This window comes from Mustelus asterias, chromosome 3 (genome assembly GCF_964213995.1).
Source record: "Mustelus asterias chromosome 3, sMusAst1.hap1.1, whole genome shotgun sequence".
In the NCBI taxonomy this organism is placed as follows: Eukaryota; Metazoa; Chordata; class Chondrichthyes; order Carcharhiniformes; family Triakidae; genus Mustelus; species Mustelus asterias.
Genome location: NC_135803.1, coordinates 25179787 through 25196473, shown reverse-complemented (window position 1 = coordinate 25196473; position 16687 = coordinate 25179787). Strand labels below are relative to the sequence as shown.

General features: G+C 43.1%; 1 protein-coding gene across 1 annotated transcript in view; it reads left to right on the top strand.

Moving 5' to 3' along the window:
• Positions 1-11355, top strand: part of egfem1 (EGF-like and EMI domain containing 1) — a gene marked incomplete at its 5' end in the record, with an annotated part of 303107 nt that extends 291752 nt beyond the window's left edge. Inside the window, 6 exon segments of the mRNA XM_078204089.1 lie at positions 946-1074; positions 2875-3003; positions 3914-4042; positions 5909-6037; positions 8432-8560; positions 11339-11355. Of these exon segments, the coding sequence (XP_078060215.1) occupies positions 946-1074; positions 2875-3003; positions 3914-4042; positions 5909-6037; positions 8432-8560; positions 11339-11355 (662 nt within the window).
• Positions 11356-16687: the final 5332 nt, after the last annotated feature.

The window sequence follows — 16687 nt, the reverse complement described above, 5'->3', positions numbered from 1 at the left end:
TTGCCTGGAACTCATTGCCGGGGGAGGTAGTGGAAGCAGATACGGTGACTTTTAAGAGGCATCTTGACAAGTACATGAATGAGATGGGAATAGAGGGATATGGTCCCCGGAAGGGTAGGGGGTTTTAGTTAAGTCGGGCAGCATGGTCGGTGCAGGCTTGGAGGGCCGAAGGGCCTGTTCCTGTGCTGTAATTTTCTTTGTTCTTTCTTTGTTCTATCATCGGACTGGGAGGAAACCGGAGCCCCCGGAGGAAACCCACGCAGACACGGGGAGAATGTGCAAACTCCATACAAAGAGTGATCCGAGCCAGGAATTGAATCCAGGTCACTGGCCCTGTGAGGCAGCAGTGCTAACCACTGTGCCACCGTGCTGCCCCATGCGAATGCACTTAAAATGTTGATGTGGAGATGCCGGTGTTGGACTGGGGTGGGCACCGTAAGACGTCTCACAAAACCAGGTTAAAGTCCAACAGGTTTATTTGGAATCACGAGCTTTCGGAGCGCCGCTCCTTCATTAGGTGAGTCATCTGATGAAGGAGCAGCGCTCCGAAAGCTCGTGATTCCAATTAAACCTGTTGGACTTTAACCTGGTGTTGTGAGACTTCTTACGAAAAGTATTAACAGAGGTTTTGGATTTATCAGCCTGATATAACACATTTTCACACTGGTGAGTGGGGTGTGTGTTTGAATGCAATACCTAAATTTACTGTACCAACCAGTGTCACTCTCAAGATGGTTTCTGCACACCTCCACAAGAGCTCATTTAAACTGTGCACACTGAAATAATATTAAAATCTAACGAGACATGAAGCAACTTCCACGCTGATGATATGGGACAGGTTGTCCTTGGGTATGAGACATGACATTCTGACAGACGGAAAATTTAGGCAGCTTAAGAGCAATTGCTTTGGATTGATTTGTTTAAAGTACCTTTGTTTTGGTTCAGTATGTCCAGTGGGATATTACGGACTCGGCTGTTTGGAGGACTGTGTCTGTCAGAATAATGGTATCTGTAACCCAGAAGATGGAACATGCTCCTGTGGGCTTGGATGGACTGGTACCCATTGTGAAAAAGGTATGTTGACTGGTTAAAGGTGCACTTCTTGTATGTGAGTCTCTGGGTTCTACAGACATAGTAATAGGGGAGGCGATGATGTGGTATTATCGCTAGACTATTAATCCAGAAACTCAGCTAATATTCTGGGGGCCCGGGTTCGAATCCCACCGTGGCAGGTGGTGGACTTTGAATTCAATAAAACAAATCTGGAAATAAGAACCTACCGATGACCAGGAAACTATTGTCGATTGTTGGAAAAACCCGTCTGGTTCACTATTGTCCTTTAGGGAAGGAAATCTGCCATCCTCACCTGGTCTGACCTACATGTGACTCCAGAGCCACGGCAATGTGGTTGACTCTCAACTTCCCTCTGAAATGGCCAAGAAAGCCACTCAGTTGTATCAGCATTTCAAGAAGGCAGCTCACTACCACCTTCTCAAGGGCAACTAGGGATGGGTAATTAATGCTGGCTTAGCCAGCGACGTCCATTTCCCACAAATGAATTAAAAAAATTAGGGTTCTGGATGAAAATCAGAAGATTCTAGCTACTTTAACTGTAGTTACAGCGACATCAAAGAGTGTAGAATCAATAAATACTAGACTCTTTTTGGAAGAAATAAGCAGTGAACATTTCTCCATGATTCCATAATACAGGAGTCATTAACCATATATTGTAATGCAGTCAGGGTACATTGGAGTGTTATAATAAGGGAGCATGATATATATTACATAATATTATCACAGGAGATAGGGAATACATCACAAGCACTCAGATCAGATGGGGTGAATATATTGTAACATCTTATAAAGAAGGACTGTGATGTAAATCAGAGTGTTACGTTGGGGGAAAGGTATATACCACAGAGTGGTAATAGGGAGTACAATTTATTTCAGTGTTACCATTAGGAGGAAGGAAAAGAATATCAGATTTAGACTGAGGAGTTGAGGTGCCTAAACTGAAGTAAGAAAGGAGTGGCAATGATATTGACCATGAACTCTGCATCAGGTGAGGTGTGGAATGAAGGTGAATGTACTTTCCTCTAACACTTCACTTCAGTCTAATCTGTCATCCATTCCAAACTGACATCCTCAGAGCACTGACAGGCACCACTCTCAGCCAAAGAATGGTGCTGCGAACAGCGCGCGGTGCTGGGGCCGGCGCTCGGTGCTGGGGACAGCGCGTGGTGCTGGAGATGGCGCACGGTGCTGGAGACGGCGCACAGTGCTGGGGACGGTGCACGGTGCTGGGGACGGCGCACGGTGCTGGGAATCGTAGGAGATACTGGGTGGGATTTTACGACCTCGCTCATCCCAAAACCATAAAATCCTGCCTGAGGTCAACGTACCTTCCCATTGTTCACCCTTCACCTGCTCCGATTCCTGTGGCGGACAGGGCGGTAAAACCTGGCCAATGTTTCCACCCAGCTGTGTGGTCAGAAGTCTCTCCAGAGACTGTGTACAAGTCAATCTGTGTACAGAGACTGTGTACAAGTTATCCTTTAAGTTGCACATAACAAAAAAACTGGAGGATATGTTGGTGGGAACCGCTGGGGGTCTGCTGGAAATAGTGAGCGGAGCTGGGGTTGGTGGGTGGGAATGAGATTGCTGGGCATGGCAGGGAATGATAGTGTGGGAAATCATGGGCAGGAATGGGAATGGGTGGATAATGCTTTGGAATATGTGATTGGGGATGGGAATAGTTGATGGTGTTGGCGATGGAAAGTGAATCTTGGGGGATACCGAGAAGAGAAAGTTTTCTTTTGTTTGGGAAAGCATATTGAAAAACTGTAGAGTAAAGGTTTTTATTTTGTAATGCAGAGTGTCCTCCGGGGAAATATGGAGCCAACTGCCAGCTGGACTGTGTGTGTTGGAATAACGGAACGTGTGACCAGTATTCTGGCAGCTGCCAGTGTTCAGAGGGTTTCTATGGCCCTTTGTGTGAACACGGTAAGTTGATTGATTTTTTTTTGCACACTCTTCATCAACAAACAACATGCATTGAAAAGGATGACGTGTGAAATCTGACAATGTGCCTTCCAAATGTCTTGTTTATGACTTGGTATCACTTTGAGAGACTGACTTCTCTTGGGCGGCACGGTGGCACAATAGTTCACACTGCTGCCTCACAGCGCCAGGGACCCGGGTTCAATTCCCGGCTTGGGTCACTGCCTGTGCGGAATCTGCACGTTCTCCCCGTGTCCGCGTGGGTTTCCTCCAGGCGCTGCGGTTTCCTCCCGCAGTCCGAAAGATGTGCATTGGCCTTGCTAAATTTTCCCTCAGTGTACGCGAACAGGCGCTGGAGTGTGGCGACAAGGGGATTTTCACAGTAACTTCATTGCAGTGTTAATGTAAGCCTTACTTGTGACACAAATAAATAAACTTTAATATCAGGTAAAGTGAGAGCTGCTTCCAGACTGTAGAATGATGTGGAAATGATCAACCGATGTCCTGTGTGCAACAATTGTTTTTTTTAACAAGTGTTTTAAAATTCACATCACTCTCATAATGTGAACAGATGTTAGCAGTTAGTCACCTCATTAATAACTTTGAAGACTGCCTTGAATCATTGGTTCACAGTTTTAACTCCACTTCATTTCTGCACATTGATCATCAAAATAAATTCTGTTTGACCCAAATGGCTTGCCGTGATCAAGGCATCAGTCCAATTGGAATAAATAAAGTGGAAAGTCGTGGTGCATAGCAAATTGCTCCTAAATAGAGTTGCCTGTGTGGAAATGTTGAGTTTATTGAGTCAGACGTATGTGGTATTCCTTCACGTATGGTGGTAGAATCAGGAGTGATGGTTGTTGAATGTTAGCTGAGAGTTATTTTGACCTCTGTAATTATTCCCTCCTAGCTTGCCCTCTGGGCTTTTACGGTTTACTCTGTGCCCACTCCTGTGACTGTAAGCACGGCGCTGCTTGTGCACCCAGCACAGGCCAATGCATCTGTCCACCTGGTTACCATGGCGATTACTGTGAAAAAGGTAATGTCACTCCTGACTTTTGTTTTCTCTCAAATGCCTTTGCCGTACCACCATCGTTCCGGTATGAAATAGAGATTAGCAATTGCTACCACAGCCTGTAATGCAATAGAGGAATTTGAAATAGTTAATCTGTAAAATGCAATTTAGGAGAGGGCTACAGGCAGTCATTTAACTGAAAGATTCAATTATTTTTATGCAGATGAGTGGTTCCCTGGCACGTGACATACAGGTTGGAAACTGACTGAGGTAGTCCGACAGCTGATACTTTGGGGGTGGATTTTCATCTGTACAGTAATCTGTTGGGGAAGATCCAAAGCTCTTTATAGATCTTTGATTTTAATGGTGGGCTCTGTTAAGGATGTGTGATCTATCTCACAAGATTACTATTCAAACTACTAAAGACAAAAATTTCCCCTACAGAACAATGAATATTTGAGATGAATTACAGACTTAAGCTATCAGCCTTGATTGGGCGGCATGGTGGCATTGTGGTTAGCAGTGCTGCCTCACAGTGCCAGAGAGCCGGGTTCAATTCCAACCTTGAGCGACTGTCTGTGTGGAGTTTGCACATTCTCCCCTTGTCTGCGTGGGTTTCCTCTGGGTACTCTAGTAGTCTCCCACCGTCCGAAGATGTGCGGGTTAGGTTGATTGGCCATGATAAATTGCCCCTTAGTGTCAGGAGGCTAGAAGAGCAAATACATGGGGTGACGGGCATGTTGTGGGTGCAGGCTCGATGGGCCAAATGGCCTCCTTCAGCACTGTGGGGATTCCATGATACATGATTCGATTGGTAACACTCATGATTCTAAATCAGAATGTTGCAAGTTCAAGTCCCACTCCAGATCTTGTTCACAAAAATGTATCTGAAAATCTGGAGTACTAAGGGAGTGCGGTATTGAGAGAGGTATCATCTTTCAGATGAGGTGTTAAATCAAGGGCCATCGGCCGCCTCAGATGGAAGTAAAAGATCACACGGCACTATTTCGATGAAAGACAGGGGAGTTCTCCCTGATATCCTGGACAGTATCTATCCCTAAATCAATATCACTGAAAAAACAGATTATCTGGTCATCGGCAGCATGGTGGCACAGTGGGTTTCTTCCGGTGCTCCAGTTTCCTCTCTCAGTCCAAAAGACGTGCTGGTTAGGTGCATTGGCCATGCTAAATTCTCTCTCAGTGTACCCGAACAGGCGTCGGAGTGTGGCGACTAGGGGATTTTCACAGTAACTTCATTGCAGTGTTAATGTAAGCCTACTTGTGACGCTAATAAATAAACTTTAACCTTTAAAAACATTATGGTATTGCTGTTTGTAGAAACTTTGTGCACAAATTAGCATCTGTGTTTCCTAGATTTAAAGTGACTACAATTCAAAAAATGCTTTAAAGCTGTCGACTTGGGACATCCTGTGGTCAAGGAAGGCATTACATAAATTCAAGTCTTTTTCTATAAAACAAATGTACTAGACCTATTGCTCGGGAGAATCATTTTCTGCCATTCGCTTATTTTCTTCCCTTTGCTGTATTTCCCCAACACATGATTGGAGACATGCTTGATCCAATTCACACGCGCATGTTCTCTTTCTCACTCTCACGTATGAACACACACCAGCACACAGGAGGCTTGCAACAAGATTATGAACATGAGCTAATCTTTATCGTAGTATTTTGTTCAGTGTAGGTGAGATTTACTTTTTTCTTTTTGAAAGGAGAAAGATGAGTCAGTGCCCCCAATCCCTCCCTCTAATGCTCAATCTCTAAAAGACTCTAACTAACAGCATGCAGCCGGGGAAGAGATAGTGAGGAGCAGGTGAGTTTTCATGGATTTTCCGTGTACTAACGTGCAAACATTGATTTGTTATATGCTAGCTTGTGAAGCTGGACGCTTTGGGGAGAGATGCCAGCAGATGTGTGAATGTGAAGGCCTCACATCATGCCATCCTGTAACAGGAAAGTGCCTTTGCCCACCAGGTAGAACTGGAGACCGATGTGATAGTGGTAATATTTTTTTCCTGCATGTTCAATTCTCTTGCATTTTATATTTGTAATGATAGATTTACCTGATTTGATTTGATTTATTATTGTCACATGTATTAGTATACAGTGAAAAGTATTGTTTCTTGCACGCTATACAGACAAAGCATTCTGTCTACAGTGAAAGAAAGGAGAGAGTGCAGAATGTAGTGTCACAGTCATAGCTAGGGTGTTGAGAAAAATCAGCTTAACGTGAGGTAGGTCCATTCAAAAGTCTGATGGCAGCATGGAAGAAGCCGCTCTTGTGTCGGTTGTACATGACCTCAAACTTTTGTATCTTTTTCCTAATTGAAGAAGGTGGAGAGAGGTGCATGGGGTCCTTAATTATGCTGGCTGCTTTTCCAAGGCAGCGGGAAGTGTTGACAGAGTCAATGGGTGGGAGGCTGGTTTGCGTGATGAACTGGGCTTCGTTCATGACCTTTTTGTAGTTTTTTGCGGTCTTGGACAGAGCAGGAGCCGTACCAAGCTGTGATACAACCAGAAAGAATGCTTTCAATGGTGCATCTGTAAAACTTGATGAGAGTTGTATTGGACGTGCCAAATTTCCTTAGCCTTCTGAGAAAGTAGAGGCGTTGATGGGTTTTCTTAATTATAGTATCGGCGTGGAGAGACTAGGACAGCTGGGTATGTTTTCCTATATATCACACATATGGTCTGGGAGCTATAGGATATTTGAAAGTAGAGTTGTGATCTCTTGAAAGGACTTGTCACCCTTGGGGCACGTTGAATGTTTTCTTCTGATCCATTAGCTCTCATTGTAAATCTTTGCTTTTGTGTCTGGAGAGTTTGCTAACTCTTGTGCATTAAAAATTGGATTGCTTTTTACTCAGACTGTGGGTGGGATTCTCCGACCGCGCTCGCCCCAAAATCGGAAAATCCCGCCAGATATCAATGGACCTTTGCAAGATCCATGTCCTGCCTGTGATGATGAGCTGCCTTCTTGCACCGCTACAGTCCCTGTGGTGTAGGCATACTCACAGTGCTGTTAGGGAGGGAATTTCAGGTTTTTGACCTAGCAGCAGTGAAGGAACGGTGATATATTTCCAAGTCAATATGGTGTGTGACTTGCAGGGGAGCTTCCAGGTGGTGGTGTTCCCATGTATTTGCTGCCCTTGTCCTTAAAGATGGTAGAGGTTATAGGTTTAAAGGTTCTGTTGAAGAAGCCTTGTTGAGTTGCTGCTGTGCACTTTTTATGATGGTACACAGCGCTGCTGTTGTGGAGGAAGTGAGTGTTGAAGTTGGTGGATGGGATGCCAGTGAAGCGGGTTGCTTTGCCCTGGGTGATGTCAAACCTATGCTGTTGGAGCTGCACCCATCCAGGTAAATGGAGAGTATTCAATCGCACTCCTGACTTGTGCCTTGTAGATGGTGGACAGGCTTTGGCGAGTCGGGAGGTGACTCAGAATTTCCAGCCTTTCACCTACTTTTATAGCTGCAGTACATACGTGGCTAGTCCAGTTCTGTTTCTGGTCAGTGGTAACTAGGATGTTGATAGTGGGACATTCAGCAGTAGAAATGCCATTGAATGTCATGGGGAGAAGGTTAGATTCTCTCTTGTCAAAGATGGTCATTGTGGGCACTTGTGATACATGTATATTACTTGCCAATTACCAACACAATAATAAATCAACCCCTCACAAGTGAATAGAGCGAGCAATAATCCACTTGGCTGGCATTCATAAGAATCAGAATTGAACCTCCAACGCAACTGACCAGCAGAACGACAAATATAAAATTGAACCTTCATTCAATCCCACTCCTGTGTAGTTTGCTTCTCATTTATTCCTAGCCTTTAAGCTGTGTATTAAATGGCAGCGCAGTCACCCACCTCATAGAATCATAGAATCCCTACAGTACAGAAGGAGGCCATTCAGCCCATCGAGTCTGTACCAACCACAATCCCACCCAGGCCCTATTCCCGTAACCCCACACATTTACCCTGCTAATCCCCTGACACTAGGGCCAGTTTAGCATGGCCAATCAACCTAACCTGCACATCTTTGGACAGCGGGAGGAAACCCACACAGACACGGGCAGAACGTGCAAACTCCACACAGACAGTGACCCGAGGCCGGAATTGAACCCGGGTCACTGGCGCTGTGAGGCAGCAGTGCTAACCGCTGTGCCACTATGCCACCACTCATAAGAGAAGGGGATCAACCTTCTTTTCCCCAGGTATCACTGTCAGTTGATATGAAAAGATTACAGAGCAGTCTGTAACCCTCTGAATAGTCCACCTTTCCCAATGAAAAAAGGCAGCATTCTAGTTACTGAATTGTAAAAGAGAAGGGACTTCCTGAACAACTGGAGCTTCATAAATTGATTCTCAAAGTACTTTTCCATTTTGTTACTTTCCAGAATGTAGAACCAACCGATATGGACCCAACTGCTCCTTGACCTGCAATTGTGCTAACAAAGCTCACTGCAACTCTCGCAATGGAAGCTGCGTGTGCTCCTTCCAGTGGATGGGGCCTACTTGTGAAAAAGGTATGGTGTTAGGGCAATGTTTGGCATTAAGTTTTATTTATATTTTGTATTTGCATGTTAAGGAAAGTGAAACTTGGGTCTCGTTTCATTTAGAGATTTTTCCTTGTGAGCTGAGTGCCGGTAAGTCTGGGGCCCTGTTTCTGCATATTCATTTTTAATCAGCTTTTACAAAGCTTCAAGTGAAGAGGTGAGTTACCAAAGGGTTAGTAGTTTAATGAAATTAAAAAGAAAGCAGAAGATGGAAAATAAATTATGTTTTGTCTAGCGACAAGGGTCCAACCACACAAAAAAAGACAGTAGACCAGGCAGTCAGTTAGTGTGTGTTAAGAGAGAGTCCAGGCAGAAAGTCCAAAACTGTTTGCGAGAAAATCCTGCAGACTGCTGGGGACCTGCGTGTAGGGAATGCATGTGTTTGCACTAAAGTTAAAAGTCTAGAGTGCAGTTTTTGGGAGTCTTGTGGAGAGAGTCTTCAGGTAGCACAGTGGCACAGTGGTTAGCACTGCTGCCTCACAGCGCCAGAGATCCGGGTTCAATTCTGGCCTCAGGTCACTGTCTGTGTGGAGTTTGCACATTCGCCCCGTGTCTGCGTGGGTTTCCTCCGGCTGCTCCGGTTTCCTCCAACAGTGCAAAGATGTGTGGGTTAGGTTGATTGGCTATGCTAAATTGCCCCTAGTGTCAGGGGATTAGCAGGGAAATATGTGGGGTTGTGGGTATAGGGTCTGGGTGGGATTGTGGTCAGTGCAGACTCGATGGGCCAAAATGGCCTCCTTCTGCACTGTAGGGATTCCATGGTTCTATGATTTGATTCGTTCAGTGTTAACATCAGCTGGGATCAGAGCAATGTTTGCAACCTGGTTTAATGTGACAATAACTCTATTAGCAGTACCATAAACAGATTAACAGAGACATCTCTGGGAGCTTCCCAAGCACAAATTGAGATTACATTGCTTTGGGACATCATCTTAAGTGTGATATGTTGCTACTTAATTTCAAGTGCTTTTCTCCCCATTTAACAGATGTCCTGTTGCTTTAGAGGAAAAAAAATAATAGAGCTAATATATTGGCATATGATTAGATAATTCCAGGCAGATCTTTTTTTAAACCCATTGTTAATAAAATGGAAGATTCCAATTTTCTAAACAACATCATGATTGTGTCTGATCATCATTCGAGATGGACTAGAACCATAGAACCATAGAAAATTACAGCTCAGAAACAGGCCTTTTGGCCCTTCTTGTCTGTGCCGAACCATTTTATGCCTAGTCCCACTGACCTGCACTTGGACCATATCCCTCCACACCCCTCTCATCCATGAACCCGTCCAAGTTTTTCTTAAATGTTAAAAGTGACCCCGCATTTACCACTTTATCCGGCAGCTCATTCCACACTCCCACCACTCTCTGCGTGAAGAAGCCCCCCCTAATATTCCCTTTAAACTTTTCTCCTTTCACCCTTAACCCATGCCCTCTGGTTTTTTTCTCCCCTAGCCTCAGCGGAAAAAGCCTGCTTGCATTCACTCTATCTATACCCATCAAAATCTTATACACCTCTATCAAATCTCCCCTCAATCTTTGCAACAAGCCTATGCAACAAAGAATGTAACAGACTTTGAGGTGGGGAGATTTTTATTCCTTGAAGGATTATCTGCTTGGGAAATTGATTGGTGGCTATTTTGAGATTATCAACTAGCCATAGATCTGGAACACAAATGACACAAAGCCTTTGCTGCTTCTTTGCAGGGGGTCCTTCACAGCCTCTGATTCCCCAAGAGCATGCTCAGTCAGAAGAACATCATCTGCAAAGAACTTTCTATCACTCATAGTTCAGTCCAGGATCCCGGCTTACTGAGAAGCGATTGGATTTGTTTACAGCTGAAGAGTTACTCGACGAATCAGGAAACGTTATGGGCTCTTGAGTTACAATGCTGAATTTATCTAATCTGTATAACTGACCCAGAAGGAGAACCAGAGGGTCCGGTACTTTACTTCACTAATCGTATGACGTCTCATGGCCATTCTGATTACAACCTGGAGCAATTTAAACTCCTGCAAAGAATACTGCGAACAGGTGCCTGGAAAGAATTGCTCAGTTTATGATGCTTCCATTCACGGGAAGATTAAAGATCTCATACAAAGGGAAAAAGTGACACTGCAATAATTAATCATGAGGAGCTCTGGAAGTATAATTATGTTGCAATAAAGGGCACACAAATGTATGTTAGATTATCTAGATGATAGGATAAAAAGAAGTTTAAATGGATGCACGGACACTATCTCATTCTATGCACGTTTTGATGTCATCTCATTCCATCATTTTGGAATGTTATTGAATCCCAGTCCCATTTACATCTGTTGCTTTGGTTCCTCACCTCATTTGCAATCACGGTTTTGTTATTGTAATGTCTTAATTAATAATCGTGGATAATTTTCAAACATTTTGAGACTATCACCAAGAGTCCTGTTGCCTGATCTACTTTGAAGCTTGATATCATGTACAAGTGTGCCCACTTCTGTTAATATCAATGGATGGACAGAAGCTATCAACACACCGCGGCACTATCTGATCTCATTGCAAGAGGGCTTGGAGAGTGGGGCCAAAGGAGGGAGTTGCTCAATAATAATGGACGAAAGATATTCATTGAGAAGAATCCATTTAAAATAACATGCACGGGGAGCTCTGTAACATGTCTGTGACCCTAAACAGCCACCATCTGTATGCATTTTTTTTTAAGTTTGTACTTGGCTGGAACATAAAGTATTCTTTTGTTGTTTTTTTCAGTGAGTGTCCTCTTCTAATCTGTATTGTGATCATTCTGTTTCTGCTTTCTGATATTCCTGAATGCTGGATGACTTTTTTTTTAAGTGTCTCCAATCCTGGTCCTTTTAACGAATGGTTTCACTTTGCAGAAGTTCTGTGGTCAATGACCGATAGAGGGACTGTCATACTGCAATTAAAAAGAAAGGCTAAAGTCTATACTTAGGGGATTTTTGTAATTACTTCAGTTTTGCTTATTTTTGTAATTACTCCTGTTTTGCCCTCTGAAAGCTTGGATTCTCTAGGTTTAAAGAAAATCTACATTCCTTACTGTGGCTGGAAATGCCACAGACGGCTCATCTTCATTTTGTTGGTGACTACAAGTGATCATCTTAACTAGCAATCTCTGTAGCTATTTTGATTAGTTATTTGATCACTTCAGACAGATGGAAGAATGTTCCTTACCTCCCAGGGTACAGATACACATTATCATTCTTAGCACTAGGCTAAGCGTGCTTTCTAACACGTGTCAAAGATTTATGAAATTTGAGCTGAGGTAACATTTTGGTAACGTTCCCATAGAGTGTGTCTCGAGATGAAAGTTAAATGCTAGCTGCGTAATGGGCAAATCATCAGGTTTCCTTATTCCACCACACTGCAGCATGTGTAAAGATCAACAGGCAAATTGATGAAACATTGCATGTAAATTTTGCGTCAGAAATACTGTTCCCTTGAATAAATATTTTGGGGCTAATTTGCAAAATGTTGCACTATTTTGTAATAGGATCCTGCAAAAAGTGACATTTGTTGAAACGGTCTTTTGCTACGTTTTGTATTTTTATTTTTAATAAGCCTAATTCAAATTTATAACCTAACTGGTGGTCCGATGGAATGATTTTGCTTCTGTTAATGAAACAAACTAGCCTGGCCATGATAATCCCTGTTGAGTATTCAGCACTCTATGGGCAGGATTTTCCGACTGCGCTCGTCCCAAGATCGGACAATCCCGCCCGACCGTGTCCCGCCCATTACGATTCTTGTGCCAGGCAGGACAGAAAATTCCGCACTGTGGTTGGGTTCCACTCGTGGACGATAAAATTATGTTAGATATTTGGGGATGGACAGGAAGGGAGGGTTCGCTGACAGAGATAGTTCTGGATACTGAGCATAAGAGAAATATCTGCTGAAGACCTGAAATGGTAACATTCAGCATATGCTGTCCTCCATTTCCATTCTCATTCTCCAAGAAACCAGCTGCTCATGCAGAATACTTGACCCTTTCAATACACACAGCAACTTGTTACAAGATAAAACAGAAAAATCATTGCGCCATTGAAGTGGGCATAATGCGAAACATGACTATAACATATTTTGAAAAACTCCAAAAATCAAAGTGGCAAGCAGACAGTGGCAGCAGACATTGGGGTATGGTGGGGGAGGGGATGTGGGAGGGAACAAATTATGAAAAAGTTAAAAGAAAATACAATTTACATAGGATTACATAAAAATGTCTACACCGAGTTAGGGAATTTGGACAAGCAGTCCAAATGTAGTCCATAGGGTGGCACAGTGATTAGCACTGCTGCCTCACAGGACCAGGGATCTCTGGGTTCGATTTCCAGCTTGGGTCATTGTCTGTGCGGAGTCTGCACGTTCTCCCCGTGTCTGCGTGGGTTTCCTCCAGGTGCTCCGGTTTCCTCCACAGTCCAAAAGAGTTGCCGGCAAGGTGCATTGGCCGTGCTAAATTCTCCCTCAGTGTTACCCGAACAGGTGCTGGAGTGTGGCAACTAGGGGATTTGCACAGTAACTTCATTGCAGTGCTAATGTCAGCCTACTTGTGACACAAATAAAATACACTTTAAATAAAATGTTAATGTTTATACAACACATGGGGAGTAGGTCCGTTCCAATGTGCCCAATTCTATTAATTCCTTTGCTACAATCATTAATCTTGCCTGTTCTTAAATGTTGACAAGGTTCCTGCTACAATCACTAACTCTATTAGTGCACGCCACAGCTTTACAACCCACTACATCAAGATCCTGTTCTCTTTTCTAAATCTCTTACACTTAAACATATATCTGTGTTCTATCATTATGTACCTCTCAACCACTAGGGAAAAAATGGCCTGATTCATACTATTGAATGGTTCAATAAATCTCCTCAAAATCTTCTTCCTAATGGAATTAGCCACCTTTCTTTCATAACTGCATTTTCTTGGAACAGGCAACATCTTAGTGACTCTGTGTTGATTCTTCTTTAATGCCTCAATAGCAACAATTGCTGCCGTGTGCAGCCTCAAACTTTTCAATGGCCTTACTGTGGATTTATACAAATTCAACATTAAATCTTAACTTTTATGGTCTAAACTCTTTGCCATTGTAATAAGAGGCCGAAGTCCCTTCACCAAAAATCCCTTTATTTACAAACTCTAACAGCAGTACACAGAGTGCTAGCGGTTAGCAGTCTCCCTCCAGGCGTGTCAGAGGAACTGAAACTCCTGGTGAAGTACAAGGGTAAAGACTCCCTGATAGGCCCATCAATTGGATCCTTAATCAGGGAACTCTTTTCTTTTCCCAACCAAATAAACAAAATCAAATTAACTTAGGGGCAACTCAAAAGGGGCAGCTCCCTAATTGGAGGGGAACCGCCCAAAACAAAAGACAAAGCGGAAAGGAAACTTAAAACTTCAAATTAAAATGTGATTAAAGGGGTCAATAATACACCCATCCTTAATCAGGGACATCACACTCCAAAAGGTCAACCTCAATGGCCTGATTGAAGTAATTACAGTTATAAAATTCAGTTGCCTTTCCAATGTCTTTATCCACTTGAAGGGCACCTTTCAACATCCTGTGAACCTAAACCAGAACACACCCTCCCTCCATTCCCCTGCTCTTCTTCATCGTCCGACTTTTCTCCATTTAAAGTATATTGAATATTTATATTTTTTAACAAAAATATAGCATCTCATATATACTGACATAAAATTCCATCTACAACATTTTGTGCCATTTAGCCATTTTATCAATACCTCCATGCAGCTTCCTTGGGTCTTCAGCAAAATTTACTGTGTCTCCTATTTTATTATCAGCAAATTTGGACAAACCCATTAACCAGCCTTATACTCAAATCCTGGACTGAACAATGTGGGACATCTCTACCTGCTTCCAACCACTTATTCCCCACTCTTTGGTGAAAAACAGTTAAAATAAATTAAATAAACTGAGGGACAAAATAAAAGGGGCAACCCCTTAAAGGGGAGCCACTGGAACAAAAATAAGTTACCAATGAAACTTAAGGTATTAAACCAAAAAGTGACTCAGAGGGTTGATCAGTCACCCCAGTCCCTGCGGTGCCCAAAGGGCATGGAGGGCCTCGATTGTGCCCATGGACACCGCATTCTGCCTTTCCAGGGACTGCCCTTATTTCTCATTTTCTGTTTCCCCCTTTCTAACCTCCTTCCAATCTAATTTTCTACCCCGTTTCCATTATCTTTAACCTTCCCCAATAACTTCCTGCGTGCCACCTTAAAGTTGTCAAAGACTTTCCAAAAGTCCAAGTACACCAAATGCATTGTGCATGGCAGACAGGTGGATTAATCTGAAGTGTGCTCTGATTGTGCTTATGTAGAAGGATAATAGAAGCAATAGAAAATATACTGGCTTTAATAAGGAAAACTATATTTCATAAACCTAGTGCGGATATTAAAAGTATCCAACACAGTCCCTAGGTCAAGGCTGTGCACTAATTCACCCACAGTTTTCAAAACACATTTACAAATTCCAGATGAATATACTGTTAAATTTGTTATCATCAACATGGCAACCCAAAAACTCTTTGCAAACATGAATTGTGTCTGTGTGTACACTTATTTCAATGCAATATTAGATAGAAAAATAAATAGTTTGCACTCTGATATTTGGAGAGAAAGCATGTGAGTTCTATCAGCAATAGAACTGTTTGAATTACAGCCTAGCGGTCTTTAGGATTGGAGATTGATTAGAAGCTAGTGCAATGTTCTTTGCTTGTCAAAGTCCAACTTGGCACTATGGAAAATTCCAAAAATGATACACAACTCAGCTGATGGAGTCTTAAGCAAGTCTTGTGTACCAGAAACTATTGCAATTATGCATGTTTAATTTTTCAAATTGTATTTGTGTTGTATTAATGTCTGTGTTGTATATGCTTGATTTTATTTTTCTAAAAGCATTTCATCGTACACACACGCACAAATATTAACATTGAAATTGGTTTACTCGGCTGTGAGGCTAAAGAGGAGCTGCAATGCCAGGATGGTAGAGAGAGGCAGCATCAGTTATTCGTTTAGGTTGGCTTCACTTACAGATTGAAATTCTTGATTCTGTTCAGATCTACCATTCAGATACTGAAGTTTACCAAGGTTCACTAATTGGGTGGCACGGTAGCACAGTGGTTAACACTGCTGCTTCACAGCTCCAGGGACCTGGGTTCGATTCCCGGCTTGGATCACTGTCTGTGTGGAGTTTGCACATTCTCTTCGTGTCTGCGTGGGTTTCCTCCGGATGCTCCGGTTTCCTCTCACAGTCCAAAGGTGTGCGGGTTAGGTTGATTGGCCATGCTAAAATTGCTCCTTAGTGTCCTGGGATGCGTAGATTAGAGGGATTAGCGGGTAAAATGTGGAGGGATGTGGGGGTGGGGCCTGGGTGGGATTGTGGTCGGTGCAGACTCGATGGGCCGAGTGGCCTCTTTCTGTACTGTAGGGTTTCTATGATTCTATGAATACCCTTTAGCGAAGGAAATCTGCCATCCTTATCTGGTCTGCCCTACATCTGACATTGAGCCACAGCAATGTGGTTGACTCTCAACTGCCCTCTGAACAGGGGCAACTAGGGAGGGGCAATAAATGCTGGCCAGCCAGCGGCGCCCATGTCCCGCGAATGAATTTAAAAAATTCCCAAATCTAATATTGGATTCAAGATATCAAAATTCTAACAAAGTGTAGCATAATGCTTCTGCCTTAGGTATCTTTAGCATTGCCTTGTAAATATGTATTTTATTAAGTTAAATCAGTATTTTACTGGTAAATTAGTATTTACCAATTGTGATAGTGACATCTAGTGGCAACATAACTATATTTCACCACTCTTTAGTTTTTAATCTTTTGGCACATTTTGAGCAGGAATTCATAGAATCATAGAATCTCTACATGCAGAAGGACGCCACCAAGTCTGTACTGACCACAGTCCCACCCAGGCCCTATTCACGTAACCCTCATTTACCCTGCTAATCCCCCTGACACTGAAGGGCAATTTAGCATGGCCAATCAACCTAACCAGCACATCTTTGGACTGTGGGGGGAAACCGGAGCACCCAGAGGAAACCCATGCAGAG